Consider the following 16,675-nt stretch of genomic DNA (forward strand, 5'->3'; position numbering starts at 1 on the left):
TATATAGATGAAAACCTGTGTGTTGTTTGATTTGTTTGACATGTTGGTGTTGATTGTGACAAATGGCTAGGCTAGAAAATTAGGAGATATGCTGTCCGATTTTCTATAGATTTTTTTGTACATATTTTTGTTTTGTATGTTTATTTTATTTTCTTAATTTAATTTTTTATTAAAATAAATAGGCGCAATATGGAAAAAGAATGGATGTTAGCTAATAGGTTGTCAGTAGAATATATAAAAGGGGTCAATGAGTTTCTTAAATTTAGTTTGGATCATGCCAAAGATCCAAACTATATTTGTTGTCCTTGTATTAAGTGTGGAAATATGAAAAAAAATGACCGCCACAATGATAAAAGAGCACTTATATTTCCACGGGATAGACAAAAGTTATAAAATATGGTATTGGCATGGTGAAGAGCTTCATGTTACTCCGGACCCTCCTAGTATGAATGAAGTTCGAAATTATAGGCAATTTGATCATGAGGATAATTTAGATGAAATGATTGATGATGCATATTATGAATCAGAAGTAGATCTCGTTAAGATTGAAAATCTTCTTAGTGAGGCTGAAAAGCCGATTTACTCTGGTTGCACTAAATTTACAAAGTTGTCAGCCTTTTTTAGATTGTACAATATGAAAGCCAAAAAGGGATGGAGTGATATGAGTTTCACGGAATTGTTAGTTTTTTTTGAAAGATTTACTGCCTGAAAAAAACGAGATGCCTGTATCATTTTACGAGGCTAAGAAAACTATGTGCTCATTAGGCTTGCAATATGAAAAAATACATGCTTGTCCTAATGATTGCGTATTATATCAAAATAGCCTTGTAGATGTGAATTCGTGTCCTACTTGTGGTGTGTCCAGATGGCAAAAGAAAAGGAATTCAGAGGAAGATAAGGAAGGAGTACCAACAAAAGTTTTGTGGTATATTCCTCCAATTCCTAATTTAATTCGGTTTTATCGAAATGTTGATCATGCTAAGAATTTAACTTGGCATGCAAATATGATAATAAAGGATGGTAGACTTAGACATCCTACTGACTTACCAGCATGGAAGTCAGTGGATTGTGAATGGCCTTCATTTTCCAATGAACCTAGAAATATTCGTGTAGCTCTTTCTACGAGCGGAATTAATCCTCATACTTCTCTCAGTAGTAAGTATAGTTGTTGGTCTGTTATGCTAGTCATATATAATTTACCGCCATGGCTTTATATGAAGAGGAAGTTTACCTTATTGACCTTGCTGATATCAGGACCTAAACAACCTGGTAATGATATTGAATTCTACTTAGCTTCCCTAATTGATGACTTGAAAACTTTATTGAATGAAGGAGTTAGGGCTTATGACGCATACCTAAAAGAAGAGTTTACCCTTCGAGTGATGTTGTTATGGAAAATCAACGACTTCCCCACTTATGGAAATTTATCTGGTTGCAGTGTAAAAGGATACAAAGATTATCCTATTTGTGAGGAGAAGACTTTCTCTCAATATTTGAAACACTCCCGCAAGGTGTGCTATATGGGACATAGAAAATTCTTTCCCCGGAGACATTATTTTAGAACTTGGAAAAATGAATTCAGTGGTGGACAAGAGTTTGGTTTGGCTCCAGTTCCTTTGAGTGGGAATCAAGTACTTAATAAAGTATCTGTAATTCAGTTTAAGGTAGGAAAACCTATTGTTTGTCCAATTAAGAAGAAGAAGGGTCGTGGAAAGAGTGTTGGTAAGGATAAGACTGAAGTTAGAATGACTAGTGCAGATGAGTCTAAAAGTCCTTGGAAGAAAAAATCAATTTTCTTTGAGCTTGAATATTGGGAAAACTTACTTTTGCGACATAATTTAGATGTTATGCATATTGAGAAAAATGTGTATGATAGTCTAATAGGAACTTTGTTAAATATTCCTAGTAAAAGTAAGGATGGTATTAAAGGAAGGAAAGACTTGGCTGTATTGGGCTTGCGAAAAAAACTATATCCAAATCTGGCCCTAACAGAACATTTTTACCAGTAGCTTGTTACACACTCACTAAGGATGACAAAAAAGAACTTTGTGGTTGTTTGTACAATATTAAAGTTCCAGATGGGTATTCTTCAAACATAAGAACGTTGGTGGATATGAAGAATTTGAATTTGGTCAGCATTAAATCTCATCATTGCCATGTCCTATTCTAACACATTCTACATGTGGCTATTCGTGGTGTGCTACCTAGAAAGGTTCAAGAGATAATCACACAGATGTGTTTGTTTTTCAAATATTTATGTTGTAAGACGATTGATGTTTCAACCTTGGACAATTTACAAGTGGAGATTGCTATAATCATGTGTTACTTGGAGCGATTTTTCCCACCTTTTTTTGACATAATGGTGCATCTTACAGCCCATTTGGTTAGAGAGATTAAACTATGCAGGCATGTTTACTTAAGATGGATGTATCCATTTGAGCGATATACATGAAGATTCTTAAGAGTTATGTTGGAAATAGAAGTAGACCTGAAGGATGTATTGTTGAATGTTATATTGCAGAATAAGCCGTTGAATTTTGTTCAGAATACTTGCATGGTGTGACAAGTGTGGGCGATCAATCTACATTAAATAAAAGTAATGGTGGTTATGGTGGAAAAGGCAGTGTTGTATGCTCAATAACTCAAGATGAAAGACATGAAGCACTTTGTCTTGTATTGCAAAACATTGATGAGATTCAACCTTACATCGAGTAAGTTATCTTTGACAGTATGATATGATAAAACATTGTTGTGATATTTGTATTGATTCATACTAATTTTGTATACATATATGAAGGGATCATTTCGTTTGGATTCGAAAAAAATATCCATCTAAGTCAAAGAACCAAAAATGGATCCAAGATGAACACTATCGTACGTTTAGTACTTGGTTAGAGAACAAGGTATTGATTTGAGTAAATAATTTTATATATATATATATTTTTTTTATTGCATGACATGTTAGAAATTATTATTTCATTTTTGGATTTTAACAAAGGTTGCAATTGAAGTGACCCAAACATCGAGTCATGTGTCGAACATAGTTAAGTGGATTTCCCGTGGTCCTTCTTTGAATGTGTTTAAGTACCCATCATACATCGTCAATGGTACTCAATTCAATACTTTGGAACGAGATAATGTAAGAACCACACAGAATAGTGGAGTTTGTATTGTAGCAAAAATTATGCAAATCTCTAGTTCAAAGGACCAAAATCTTGTAGAGTGTGATATGACATTTTATGGAGTAATCCAAGAATTTTGGGAATTAGATTATATTACAAATAGAGTTCTAGTCTTCTTATGTGATTGGGTGAAAAGTGACAAGGGAGTAAAGGTTGATGATTTAGGTTTTACATCAATTGATTTAAATCGAATTTGGCACAAAAATGATCATCTCATAATGGAAACACAAGCCAAACTAGTTTTTTATGTGAATGATCCATCAAACAAGCAATGGTCAGTCGTGGTTCCTACTCAACTGATAGATTGGAGAGACAAAGAGAATGATGTACATGACTTACCACTCCTTCAGTAACCTGTCACAATTCCCGAACCACAGCTTACCGAATACCCTATTGATGATGGTGTAGATGATGACGATGTTTGTTTGCGTTTTGATGGTGACGGTGTCTAGGTTGATCATATATAAGTTGATAAATGTTGACTTGTTTTTTTTTCTTCTAAAGGTTGGATTTGTTCATTTTATATTTAATATTCCTGTTATGTTGATGATTGTCTATTAACATTGTTTATAATCGTTTCCTTTTCAGATATTTCCATGGCTGATCCAGGAGGTTTTTATGATGATTTTCCACTTCCTGGACTTGATGATGATTGTCTACTTCCTGGACTTGAAAATGATGTTGGTCAGGAGGAGAATGATGATAATGCTATAGAGGATGGGAGATCTGGTAGGGGACTATGTACCATGCCCGACATAGCCAAGATGTGAAGTGAAGGTGTTAAGGTACGAATTAAGTTCTATGAATATGGAAAAGCGATCGGTACAACGAGATCAAAATTAGGATCAATGATCGGATCAACTATAAAGATGTGTGCTTCAATCACACATGCGAGTGCGGATAAAGTCCCAGAATCAGACAAAGAAATTTTTGGGATATCATTAAGGTATTTTCTCTATCACTATAATATATTTTGTTTGTATTTTTAATATAGACTAATGATATGTATTGTTTTCAATTGTAGGCTACATTTGACATAGACTATAAAGCAAAAAGAAAAATTATGTCAAGGGCGGCAAAACGATGGAGATCATTCAAATCCTCTCTAACTAAGGTACGCATCTATGATATGCTTGATGCAAATCTGACCATCAAGACGTTCAAAATGCCAAGAGGTTACTTACAGTTGATCACTAAAATAGAATGGGATGATGTTGACGGTGAGAACTCGTCAACCAAGTTAAGTTGGAAAAACAGAAACATAGAGATTATCAAAAGAAAAACTTTGGAGATCAAATTGGAAACTTAAAGAACACTTGCAGAAGAAAATTGATGAACTAAATTTGTATTTCTTATGGTCTGATGCTACAGTAATTTTTCCAACCCCAACCCATGTGGAAGTGGGGTTTATTTTATAATGGGCTCTAATGGCCTTGGATCCATGGTCGTCCAGGGGACCAGGTAGTACACAAGTACACTATCAGGAGAGTGGTTTCAGGGGTAGTGGTGTTGATTCCAGTATATGGCCAAGTACCATGAGGATGTTTCCACTACACGATCCGTACGAGTGTCAGAGGAGTGGTGCAGGTGGTAGTGGTGTCGACTCTGACATCTGGTTGGAAGCATACAGGCCATGTCCCCTCTCCTAGAAACTCCCACTACTTGTCTGGCGTGGGCCTTGTGTCCATGCTCCAGCTCCTCTAAGTTTTTCAGGGTGCTCTGTACTTCTTCTGACTTTGAGTGAATCGCCATGAGCCTTCCCCAATTTGTCCTTACTTGTGTGTTAGAGAGGTCCTTGATCTTACCTCTTGTTAGCCCACAGTAAGAGTGGTGCCCCGTTGGTAGCGCTTGTCATAAGGGGAGGGATAAAGCCCCTCCAATGAGGCCCACTACGTACGCGACCCCTAGTGGCACAGACATGATGAGGCGAGGTGAGACCATGATCTTGCGAGGCGCCTAGGGCGTACGAAGAGAGGTGGGGGCATCTCTTGCAAGGCCCATGGCACAGCAAGTGTGCAGGGCAAGTCGAGGGCATCTCTCATGAGGCCCTTAGGGGTGCGGCCGCATACGCAGGGTGAGGCGAGGCAACACGGCTGGTGCATGGTGAAGAGGTCTCGCGAGACGCCTAGGGCGCGCAAGGCGGTATGGCTGGTGCATGGTGAAGAGGCCTTGCGAGACGCCTGGGGCGCACGAGGCGGTACGACTGGGTGCCTGGGGCGCGCGAGGCGGCATGGCTCGCGAGACGTTTGGGGCGCGCGAGGTGGTTGTGGGACATCATGGGTGCGCGAGACCCTCATACACCTGTGAGGTCACATGGGCGCGAGGCGCCGTATGCACCCGCGAGGCCACATGGGCGCGAGGCGCTATGTGTTTCCCTCGAGGCGACGTATGCACCCGTGAGGTGCGAGGCGCCTTGGCTGCTACAAGGCGATGAGTCCCACGAGCCTTCTGGGGTGCCCGTGGGTGTCCGAGGCGAAGTGGTCATTTGGAGCAAGGTTGATTTAGGAATCCCTTCGAGGGATCAAAGGGATTTCAGACATGGTTGCTTTGGACCTCCCAGGGACCTTAGGCATGAGATGCGGGTGTTGAATTTTGAGCATCCACACTTGCCCCCCAGTCTAGGATAGGACCTTTAGGTGCTTTGGTAGACTCTTCTCTTTAATTCTTATAAATAGGCCTCCATGCCAAGCCTATTATTTACACTCCATTTTCTTAGCTTAGTGGTATTTAGACCTTTGCTCCTTTCAAGAGGTAAGGGGTTCAATCTCCCACCACCTCACTTTTATCATGGTTTCCTCCCTCCTTTTTTTTGTTTTATATATATATATATATTTGGGCTAATTTTTGGTATGTCTATGCCTTTTCATAAATTTGGAGGCTAACACATCTTTTCTGTTTATTTTTGCAGATGTGCACTTTCGACCATTTAGCTCTTTTGACCGTGATGGTACTTTTGGCCCCCAACCTCCTTTTGACCATGACAGCGTCTCATTTTTCCTGCTTGAGGTATATTCTCTTTTTCCCTTGTTTTCATTGGGTCAATATTAGCACCACTCGGGATGGGGTACTTTGGCTTGAGCCTGTTGAGAGTTAGTTTTAAGACATGCCTCTTTATTCACACCCTGTGGCGGGTCATTTAGAGTGTTTGTGCCTAGAGGTTTTGAGCCCATTCCTTTGTGTTTTGTAGCAATCCCCTCATTTATACGTGAACCCCTTTTTGCTTTCGGGACGAGGTCTCATTGCAAGTGACGATCCGTTCAGCATACCTCCGGGGGTTGAGTTTGTTGACTTGTCTTCAGACTCAGAGTCCCCTGAGGAAAACCCTTATCAAGACTATGACTCCTTAAGGCAGGCCCGTATTCATCATCTCGAGCACATGGCTGAACTTAGGCGTAAAGTTTGGGTGGTGGAGAGTGAAATTGACTCGGTGTTGAGAGGAGATGGAGCAACTTTCCCCCCTGACCTTAGTGACCACGTAGCGAGCCTTAGGGTGACCCTTTTAGATTTGCAGGGGGAGTTGGAGTTTATGGAGGGACATCTTTCGCCTGAGCCCTCTAGCCCATCCTCGCCTGATGACTATCATGGGGCCGCTTCTGCTTCTCTTCAGCCCTTATTTTCGATCTTCCCTAGCTTAACGCTTCCGCAGCCGGTGCTCTGGTGGAAGACTCTTGCTAGGAAGAGAAAATGGAGGGTCAAGTGTTCTGTCTCTTCCTCACCTTTTTCTTTTGGTTTTGCAGATATGTCGAGGGGACGACGACAGGTATCCACCAATGAACAGGACGATGCCCCTTTATTGGCATCCACCCTGGTGTCCCATGTGTCAAAAAATAAACTGAGGGAAATTGTGAAGCACTACCGCGTTCCTTCGGAGTACACCGTATACACCCCTTCGGACAACTGTCGGGCTGACTTCCCTAGTCCCGGCTTCGTGGCCCTTAGTGATCACATCCTGAAGGAGGGTGGTACCATCCCATTACACATGTTCTTCATTGCGGTCCTCAACTACTTCAACCTTGCCCCACTTCAGCTGGCACCCAACAGCTGGCTGAACTTGAGTTGCCTTTTTATCGCGTTTGCAGAACTTGTCAAACGTGCTCCTACGACGCTAGAGGTGCACTTCCTGTATAATCTCATGCCCTCTCCCAAGTCCAAGGGTTTTTATTACTTGCAAAAAGCCAATAACGAGGTCCCTTTGATGGAAGGCTCAGTGTCCAACCTGGGGTCTTGGAAGTAGGAATTTTTCTTCGTGAAAGGCCCTCTTTGTTCGCGAGCACTTCCGTGCTGCTCCCAGTAAGTACCCTGAGCCACCTTTTCTTCTCCTTTTTTTATTATTGTTGGAACTTATTGTTTTATAACTTATGTTTGTGTTGACAATGGTGTGGATCATGTAGAGAAATTTTCCGTACCCGAGGTTGTTGGATCGAAAGCGGACGCCGTCAAGGATCTTATCAATGCTAACCCTGACGTGAAAAAAGGTGCGTAACTATGCACTGTGGAAAATCTTAACCTTCACTGGCTGTCCCCGGTTTCAGATCCTAGGTTGCTGTGGACGATTCCTGGGTCAAAGAGGATGAAGCCTGCATCGGCTGAACCTTGCCCGGGTGAAGGTGAGGCTGAGGATGTGCCGAAGGAAGCCCCCCTTGGACACGGGCGACCTTACCAGCTATCCTCATCTCCTGGGGGGTGTCCTACCTTTGTCCCTTCTGACCCAGACATGGCTTTCCACTCCCAAGGCCAACATGCCATACCGGGGCATTTTGTTTGCCCCGACCCCGCGGATTTTGACGCTTTTACTCAGGCTCCTCTCGACTCTGATCCATCGGGGGCTTACTTTCCCAATCTTCCTGCACCCCCTTCCGATCTACCGGGCATCCATTTTTCAAATTTTCCTACGCCCCACATATTTAGGCGAGTGGGTCGTCTGTACTTACCCATCCAGGTGCCCTTGACTCGGAAGGGGTGCCCTGGGTGAATCGCATGGCAACCTCCTACGGGCGGCGGTATGTCCAAATCGCCTCAGACCTCCCCGAAACTAATTGGAATGGTCTTGGGAGCTTCGCCCTGTCGGACCTTGGGAAGACATTGATGCGCACTACTGCTTGGGCGAGTTCATGCATCTTGTGTCGACCTTGATATTATAATGATTTTTTTTTTGTTACTTATCATTGTTGTTGTTATCTTTCTTGTGTAGGCCTATACTGTGGCTCAACGGTTTGCCGACTTAGCTCAAAATATTTCCGCGTCGAGTATCGAGAGGGACTGTCTCACGGCCTGGGTCCAGGAGCTCGAGAGAGAGCTTGATGAAACCAAGTCTAAGCTAAAAAGGGTTCGGGCCAAATTTTCTGCCTCGTCAAAAAGGAAGAAGAAGGCGATTGTCAAGGCCACGATGCTGCAGGAAAGGGTTACCAGCCTAGAGGGTGAACTCCAAGGTGCCCAGGCTACCGCAGCTGCAGCGTAGGAGAGGGTCGCTTCCCTAGAGGTCGAACTTGAAATTGCCAAAGCTGATGTAGCTGCGTCGCAGGAGAGGGTTGCCTCTTTAGAAGTGGACAGGGCAACCACTAAGTATAGGACAATAGAGCACGCTCTCTATGGCATATGGAGGCAGGATCCCAACTTCAATTTCTCCTCCTTTGGTGAGCATGTCGTTGCCCGGGCGGCTGTGTGGAACGCCCGGGGCAGGAGGCCCTGAGGTTGTTATTTTATTACTTCTGCCAGTTAGCCCGCTGTGGGTGTATGCTCATTTGAGCCTTTGTAATATTATTATTATTATTTTATTTTTTTTGTAAGTCTTGCCATGTTACCAAGACTCTTTTCTTTTTATATATCATGTGTGGTTATTCATCTCTTATTCCTCTGTGTTTGAGGTCTTTTTGAGCCTGTGTGATGGGTTTAGGTAGGTTCCCCTCTTTTATTTATCAGGCTAGAGGTCCTTTGGAGCCCATTTGAAGGGGTTCAATGGGTCCTTTTTTGGTGCCTCTTGATTATTTTTATAAGGAAATTTTGACCCCTTAGGTTCTAGCTATCTTTTTATATATTTTTGCACGCGCTTATTATTTTTTTTGCGAGAAGTGTCCTTCTCGTCATTATTCATAGTACTATTTTTGCAAGGGCCTCTTTTAGGACCCTTTTTGGCTAGCCGGCATGGTGGCCGCTCTAGGCTTATTAGACCTTTTGGCTTCCTTGATGTTCATAAGGGTAGCTAATCCTTGTGAACTTCAGGAGATGCCTTGCAAGATTTCCTCCCTGTTTGTTAGGGTTCACCACAAATTGCATTCCTCTTTTAAAGAATTTTGTTTAAGGCTCTGATGCAAGGGGTCCTTTTTAGGATCCTCCTGTTAGAGGGCCCTTTTTAGGATCATCCTGATAGAGGGTCCCTTTTAGGGTCCTCCTAATAGAGGGTCCTTTTTAGGATCTCCTGTTAGAGGATCCTTTTTAGGATCTCCTGTTAGAGGGTCCTTTTTAGGATCCTCCTGATAGATGGTCCCTTTTAGGGTCCTCCTGATAGAGGGTCCTTTTTAGGATCTTCTGTTAGAGGGTCCCTTTTAGGATCCTCGTGATAGAGGGTCCCTTTTTAGGTTCCTTTAGAAAGAGGGTCCCTTTTAGGGTCCTCCTGATAGAGGGTCCTTTTTAGGATTTCCTGTTAGAGGGTCCTTTTTAGGATCCTCTTGCTTGCTGTATGCTTTTGCCTTCTGTCCTGTCCCCCAAGTGTTTGGTGAAATTTATTTCGGCAGGCACTTTGGCTGATGCTCGCATAGAGAAGAAAAATAACACTTGAAGTTGCGAACAGTTTCAATCATAGCATGTGGTTTACAACGGCATATATAAAAAAGGGTTACATCTAATTGGGAGGTTAACTAGGTAGCCTCTTTGATTCTTACTTACTAAGATAACATAACAAGGAACAAACTAAACATAGGTCCTCTTTGCACCGGGTGCCAAAGCCTCACTGGTAGCATTTCTCGAGGTGTTCCGTAACTCGTGGGTCCAACTCGTGTGGGTCGCGCCTTCATACACAACCATTGCCATCGGCACCGATGGTTTTGTGGCTATGCGGAGGGACATGTTATAGCATTCCCTCGCTTCCTTCTGCTCCCCTTTCATGCATGCTACTCCCCCAGGGGTTGGGAATTTCAAAACTAGGTGATACACAAAAGTTATCGCCTTCAATTCTCTCATAAAGGGTCTCCCTAATACTGCATTGAAGGCTGAGGCGCAATCCACCACGACAAAGTTTTCCATTATGGTGGTTTGCCTGGGTTGTTCCCCCATGGTGAGGGCTAATTCAATTGCACCAAGGGGCTGTATCGAGTCCCCTGTGAACTCGTAAAGGGAGGAATTGCAGGGTTTCAGGTGTCGGACGCTCAGTCCTATCTTCCCCAAAGCGGGGCGTTGCAGGATGTCTACAGAGCTTCCATTATCCACTAGGACCCGATGTACTCTCATGTTCGCAAGCTGGACAATTAGCACCAGGGGGTCATTATGAGGGAAATGTACCCCCTGCGCATCTTCTTCAGTGAAATTTATCGAGTCATTCTCGCCCTTGAAACTCTTCAGGGGGCGTGCTCCAAACTTAAGACGCACGGTGGTGGACTTCATCTGGCCTCCTTGGCATATTTGTCTCGTCCCTTCCTTGAATCACCTCCGAATCCAGGACCTCCAAAGATGGTCCTTACCTCTCCCTGTACTTCTGGGGCCACCTCTCGCGCCTGCGGCGGGGACGCTCCTTCTTCTTGCCTCTGGTTCTCCTTGTGCACATATCTGCCCAAATGTCCCCTGCGGATGAGCTCCTCGATTTCCACCTTCAAATGGTTGCACTCTGCGGTGGTGTGGCCGATATCCCTGTGATACTGGCAATACTTGCCGGGGTCTCTTTTAGACCGGTATTTTTTCATTGGCGGGGGCCTTTTAAAAGGGACCTAGTTTTCGTTCGTAACGAAAATATGCTCTCTTGCATGGGTGAGGTCAGTGTAAACGTGTATGGGCCCTGTAGGCGCTCATCAGAGCGTTGATGCTTCCGGGGTCAATCATCTCTCGTTCCCTCATAAACCCCCTTCTTCTTTGCACCACATTGGTTTTCTCGGATCGTAGGTTTCGGGGCCGACGGGCCTTTTCCAGCTTTGAGGTTCTCGTGACCATCCTCCATGCGAACGTATTTTTTTGCCCGCTCGTAGAAATCATCCAAGTCTGTGACCTCCTTCTTGAGCATGTTTTCCCATAACTTGCTTCCTCGGCGTACTCCGGCTGTGATGGCCATTTTCAGCTCTCGGCGGGTCAGGCTCCCTACTTTAGTTGCCTCCATATTGAACCTGTGAATGTAGCTCTTCAGACTCTCATTTTCTCCTTGCTTCACATTTACGAGGCTAGTGCCTGGCATCATGTAGTCTCGCACGGTGTGGTGCTACTGAAGGAATTCATCAGAAAACTGTTGCCAAGATCTGATGGACCACGGTCTAAGTCTTTTGAACCATTTGTACGTAGGTCCTTTTAATGTGACAGCGAAGCAATGACATCTCGCCCCGCTACCAATTCCCCTCAGCTTCATCAGGTCGTTAAATGTATCTAGATGGTATTTTGGATCTGTGCTTCCTTCGTAGGGGGTCATATGGGGCTCCTTAAAGTTGGTTGGGAGCCAGATGGCTTGGATCTCCTTGATGAAGGGTGACTCATGATTGAACTCTTCCACAAAGGCTTGACCTCCGGAGGCGGTGACAAGTTTTCTTCGCAGGCTCCTCATTTCTGTATCCAGGTCTTGCCTTCTCTAGCTTAGGGAGTCTCTCAAAGCGGACGGGTTAGGTTCCCCCTTTCCTTTGCCTTCTCGTGGCGCCATAGGGGTTGTGGTCCTTTTACCCACCCTCTTTTTGTTGAGCTCTTCCCGTAGATATGAGGGTGCTCTCTTTGAGGTAACCTCTTTATCATTACGAGGGGCAACATTGGTCTTCGGCCCTGGCCCCTGGGGCTGCTTCGGTGGTCCAGGGAAGTCATGCTGCTTCATCCGGAGGGTGTTACTAGTGGACATTCGGGTCCGTCCATCATCTACTGGGAGGGTGGTTTCTACTCCCCCCTGGCCTCTCTCTTTCTGCTTAGGGAGTGTCACGTGTGACCTCCCTTGCAACAGGCCATTTAGCACCTCTTGCATGTTCTCCAAGGTGGTTTCTAGCCTCTGATTTTTATGGTGAAGTTCTCATATCTCATCTTCGTAGAATTGAGACTTAGAACTAGAGCTCACGGAGTGGACCCGAGGGTGCTTGTCTGCCCGGCGTTTCGACGGGCCTGGATCCTACTGACCGGGGTTTGGCACCTACGGCGGCCTTAGAGGAAGGAACTCAATGGCACCCCTTGCTGGGGCAGCCGCCGACCTTGGGAAATCCTCCTCAGGTGGGACTTCCGGGGACGAGGCCTCCCTTTCGTCTCTGGGCACCTCGAGCTCCCTTAGGGCCTCCATGTTTGCAGGTGGAGGAAGATCCCTCACGGAGGCTTTTAGCTGATCTTCATCAAGGTGGACCTCCACCTCACGCGGCTCTCTCAACTGTTTCAAACATCTCAACATTTTTTTCTTATCGGAATCGACGGGAGAACAGTGACTTGCAATCTATCCTTCCCATAGACGGCGCTAAACTGTTGACGGTGAGAACTCGTCAACCAAGTTAAGTTGTAAAAATAGAAACGTAGAGATTATCAAAAGAAAAACTTTGAAGATCAAATGGGAAACTTAAAGAACACTTGCAGAAGAAAATTGATGAACTGAATTTGTATTTCTTATGGTCTGATGCTACAGTATTTTTTCTAACCCCAACCCATGTGGAAGTGGAGTTTATTTTATAGTGGGCTCTAATGGCCTTGGATACATGGTGGTGCAGGGGACCAGGTGGTACACAAGTACACTGTCAGGAGAGTGCTTTCAGGGGTAGTGGTGTTGATTCCAGTACATGGCCAGGTACCATGAGGATATTTCCACTACTCGATCCGTACTAGTGTCAGAGGAGTGGTGCAGGTGGTAGTGGTGTCGACTCTGACATCTAGTTGGAAGCATACAGGCCATGTCCCCTCTCCTAGTACTCCCACTACTTGTCTAGCGTGGGCCTTGTGTCCATGCTTCAGCTCTTCTCAGTTTGTCATGGTGCTCTGTACTTCTTTTAACTTTTAGTGAATCGCTATGAGCCCTCCCCAATTTGTCCTTAATTGTGTTTTAGGGAGGTCCTTGATCTTACCTCTTGTTAGCCACAAGTAATTGTGGTGCCCCATTGGTAGCGCTTATCATAAGGGGAGGGATAAAGCCCCTCCAACGAGGCCCACTACGTACGCGAACCCTAGTGGCACGGACGTGATGAGGCGAGGTAAGACAATGGTCTCGCGGGGTGCCTAGGGCGTGCGAGGCGAGGTGAGGGCGTCTCTCGCAAGGCCCATGGTGCGACAAGTGTGCGGGGCAAGTCGAGGGCATCTCTCATGACGCCCTTAGGGGTGCAGCCGCATACACGGGGCGAGGCGAGGCGACACGGCTGGTGCATGGCGAAGAGGCCTCGCGAGGCGGTACGGCTGGTGCGTGGCGAAGAGGCCTCGTGAGGCGGATGGGGCGCGCGATGTTACATTGCTCGCAAGACGCCTGGGGCGCGCGAGGCGATACGGCTGGGCGCCTGGGGCGTGCGAGGCGGCATGGCTCACGAGACGCCTGGGGCGCGCGAGGCGGTTGTGGGACATCAGGGGTGAGCGAGACCCTCATACACCTGCGAGGCTACATGGGCGCGAGGCGCTATGTGTATCCGCGAGGCGACGTATGTACCCATGAGGTGCGAGGCGCCTTGGCTGCTGTAAGGCGATGAGTCCCACGAGCCGTCTGGGGTGCCCGTGGGTGTCCGAGGCGAAGTGGTCATTTGGAGCAAGGTTGATTTGGGAATCCCTTCGAGGGATCAAAGGGATTTTAGACATGGTTGCTTTGGACCTCCCAGGGACCTTAGGCATGAGATGCGGGTGTTGAATTTGAGCATCCATAGATGAGTTCTGTGTTTCGCGCATGACTGATGATTGGAAGAAAAAAAAGAAAAATACATCAAGATCGTAGAAAAAAAAATGAACACGACCGTCATATGTCACGAGGTGGGTATTTGTTGGCAGTGGAAAGGATGTAACAAAAAAAAATTGGACTCTAGGTGTCTGAAATCAACAGGTCAAAGTTGTGGTTGGTGGGACATTCTAACAAAAAGGGTGAGTCGGTTGGTACCGAGGCAACAAACGTAGCTCACAACATATTAAGTGTACTACTTTTTATATGATTGGATTAATTATGTTTAATGAGAATAACTATATTTTTATATTTTGTTTGCAGGAGCACTATACTAAGCTCATGAGTGATAGAAAATTTGAACTTGATGGGTCTAAGGATGTGCTTACTATGGCATTAGGCACCCCTGAGAGTAGAGGGCGAGTGAGGGGTATTGGGCTTGGTGTAACGCCTAGCCAATTCTGGAAAACCCCACTATCCAGTAAGAAAAAGGGAAAAGAATTTGAGACTTCCTCAGTTGACGCTCAATTTGCAATGATGGAAAAAAAAATACCGTCAACAAGAAGAAATAATGAAACAACAGCACGAAATGATCAAAATAGAAGAGGAAATGATGCGACAATTTATGGAACAGATGAAAGGACAACATAGTGGCTTTGGAGGATCTTCTCATGCGTCAGTGTCAAACCATGGATCACCCATAGATCAGGCGACACCATCTTATCAGGCATCACCGAAATCGCAGCATCAACCTCTAGCATCAATGCCCCCACAACCAGAAGAGGCACCTGTGTTTATCCCCACTCCTGGCTCAAATCAGGTATAACTTTATCTTTTTAGAATCTAAATTTTTTACCTTGTTAACATATTTATACATATCTAAATTTGTGTAGGATAAAATGATTGAATGCAAATTTGCATTAGGCTCTATCACCAACATCGTTGGTAGGGGATACATTCTAGTTACAAGTAGCACAGACATCCATGGAGAAAATTACTGCGGTGCAATTGAGTTTGCTGACCAACCTAATGCTCTACTTGTTAACCCGATCCCTAACAGTGAAATTTATACAATCAAACAAGCTAATGGGAGTTTGATACGTTGCCCCAAGTCGCTAGTCATCTTCAATGGAGCGACACGGGTAATTTTTTTTAAGACTATTAAACTTTTATTTACTTATTCCATTATGAGTTATTTGTTATGGGTTCATTAGGAGGTCGTGAAAAAAACAGGAAAGCAAGCTGAGAAAAAAACTTCTCTACCATTAGCACCACAAACTCAAAAACTAGTTCCAAAACGAGCACCTAAGGCATCATTGTCACAAGAGGTGCAACAACCATCTCCATTGTCGCCTAAGCTGGGACAAGTATATGAAATCATCAATGATTGGCCTAAACATGATTATGTTGTTTAAGTGTCCATTGAATTTGATGTGTTTGGCTATGCTTGTGAATACTTTGCTTTGTTTCGGGATGAAATACTTGAATTTTGTAGAAAGAAGATGATTGGACAATCATGCACTGTCTTCTACATGAGGTATGCTCTATATGAAGTTAATAATATTTAGTGTAAGCATTTTCTTTCATCAACTATTTAGTTTTCTTTTAACTTTTCTCTTTAATTAATGATATTTGTTGGTAGGATTTTGTACCAGACACTATTATTAGACGAGGAAAAGAGAGGATCGTTGTTGTTTATGAATCCGAATAAGGATCTACTTCCGTGACTCATGCACATAGTCATTCTTAAGCTTTGTGTGATAGGATGTTATATTTCACGTCTAAAAAGCATGATTTGATAGTTATGCCTTATAACCATGGGTAAGTTTAATTAATATGCTTTTCATTGATAGTTATTTTTATTATATCCCAATTGGCATTATTGTTGTTTTCTCGATCCTCTCAATGCACCATTAGATAACAGGACAACCATCAAGGAGACCATCCATGATGCATTTGAGATGTATTTCACAAAAAGAATGAAAGCACGTAAAAAGATCAACATACGCCCAGCGCGAATAATGTATTTCCAACCTACGGTATGTTTCTATTTGTATATGAGTTTATGTATATGTAAAGATGTTTAAGATATTTGATACTAAGATTTGTACATGTATTACCAATCTTTGTATAGTGTCGTAAACAACCAAACAATATCAACGGCGGATATTCCATTATGAGGATGATGAAGAATGTACTTATCAATGCCCCTCATATCAAACATTTCTTGTCGAAACAGGTAACAAAGAATATACAACTACATAATATTAATGTAGTATAATTTTTGTATATGCTTTGAATTTATTACCACTAATATAATTCTAATTAAAGTTTTGTTTCTTTGTTTTTTCAGTTCACCTCTGACAAACCATATACTACTCAAGAAATTGACGAAGTTCGAGAAGAATGGGCGATGTGATTTTTACAATTGGTTATAGAAAAATGAATGATGTTATAATAGCTAGCTTATTACAATACATGTTGAGAAATTTAAATT

The 16,675-nt window shown here is 43.8% G+C and overlaps 1 protein-coding gene across 1 annotated transcript; it reads left to right on the forward strand.

Annotated features, from left to right (window-relative positions):
• The first annotated feature begins 445 nt into the window (after positions 1-445).
• On the forward strand, positions 446-3,952 carry LOC133792244 (uncharacterized). The gene is made up of 7 exons (XM_062230152.1): positions 446-678; positions 866-1,920; positions 2,546-2,711; positions 2,798-2,903; positions 2,999-3,508; positions 3,560-3,626; positions 3,771-3,952. The coding sequence occupies exons 1-7, from the start codon at positions 446-448 to the stop codon at positions 3,950-3,952; spliced, it is 2,319 nt and encodes a 772-aa protein (XP_062086136.1).
• Positions 3,953-16,675: the final 12,723 nt, after the last annotated feature.

The sequence above is a fragment of the Humulus lupulus genome, chromosome 7 (genome assembly GCF_963169125.1).
Source record: "Humulus lupulus chromosome 7, drHumLupu1.1, whole genome shotgun sequence".
NCBI lineage: Eukaryota > Viridiplantae > Streptophyta > Magnoliopsida > Rosales > Cannabaceae > Humulus > Humulus lupulus.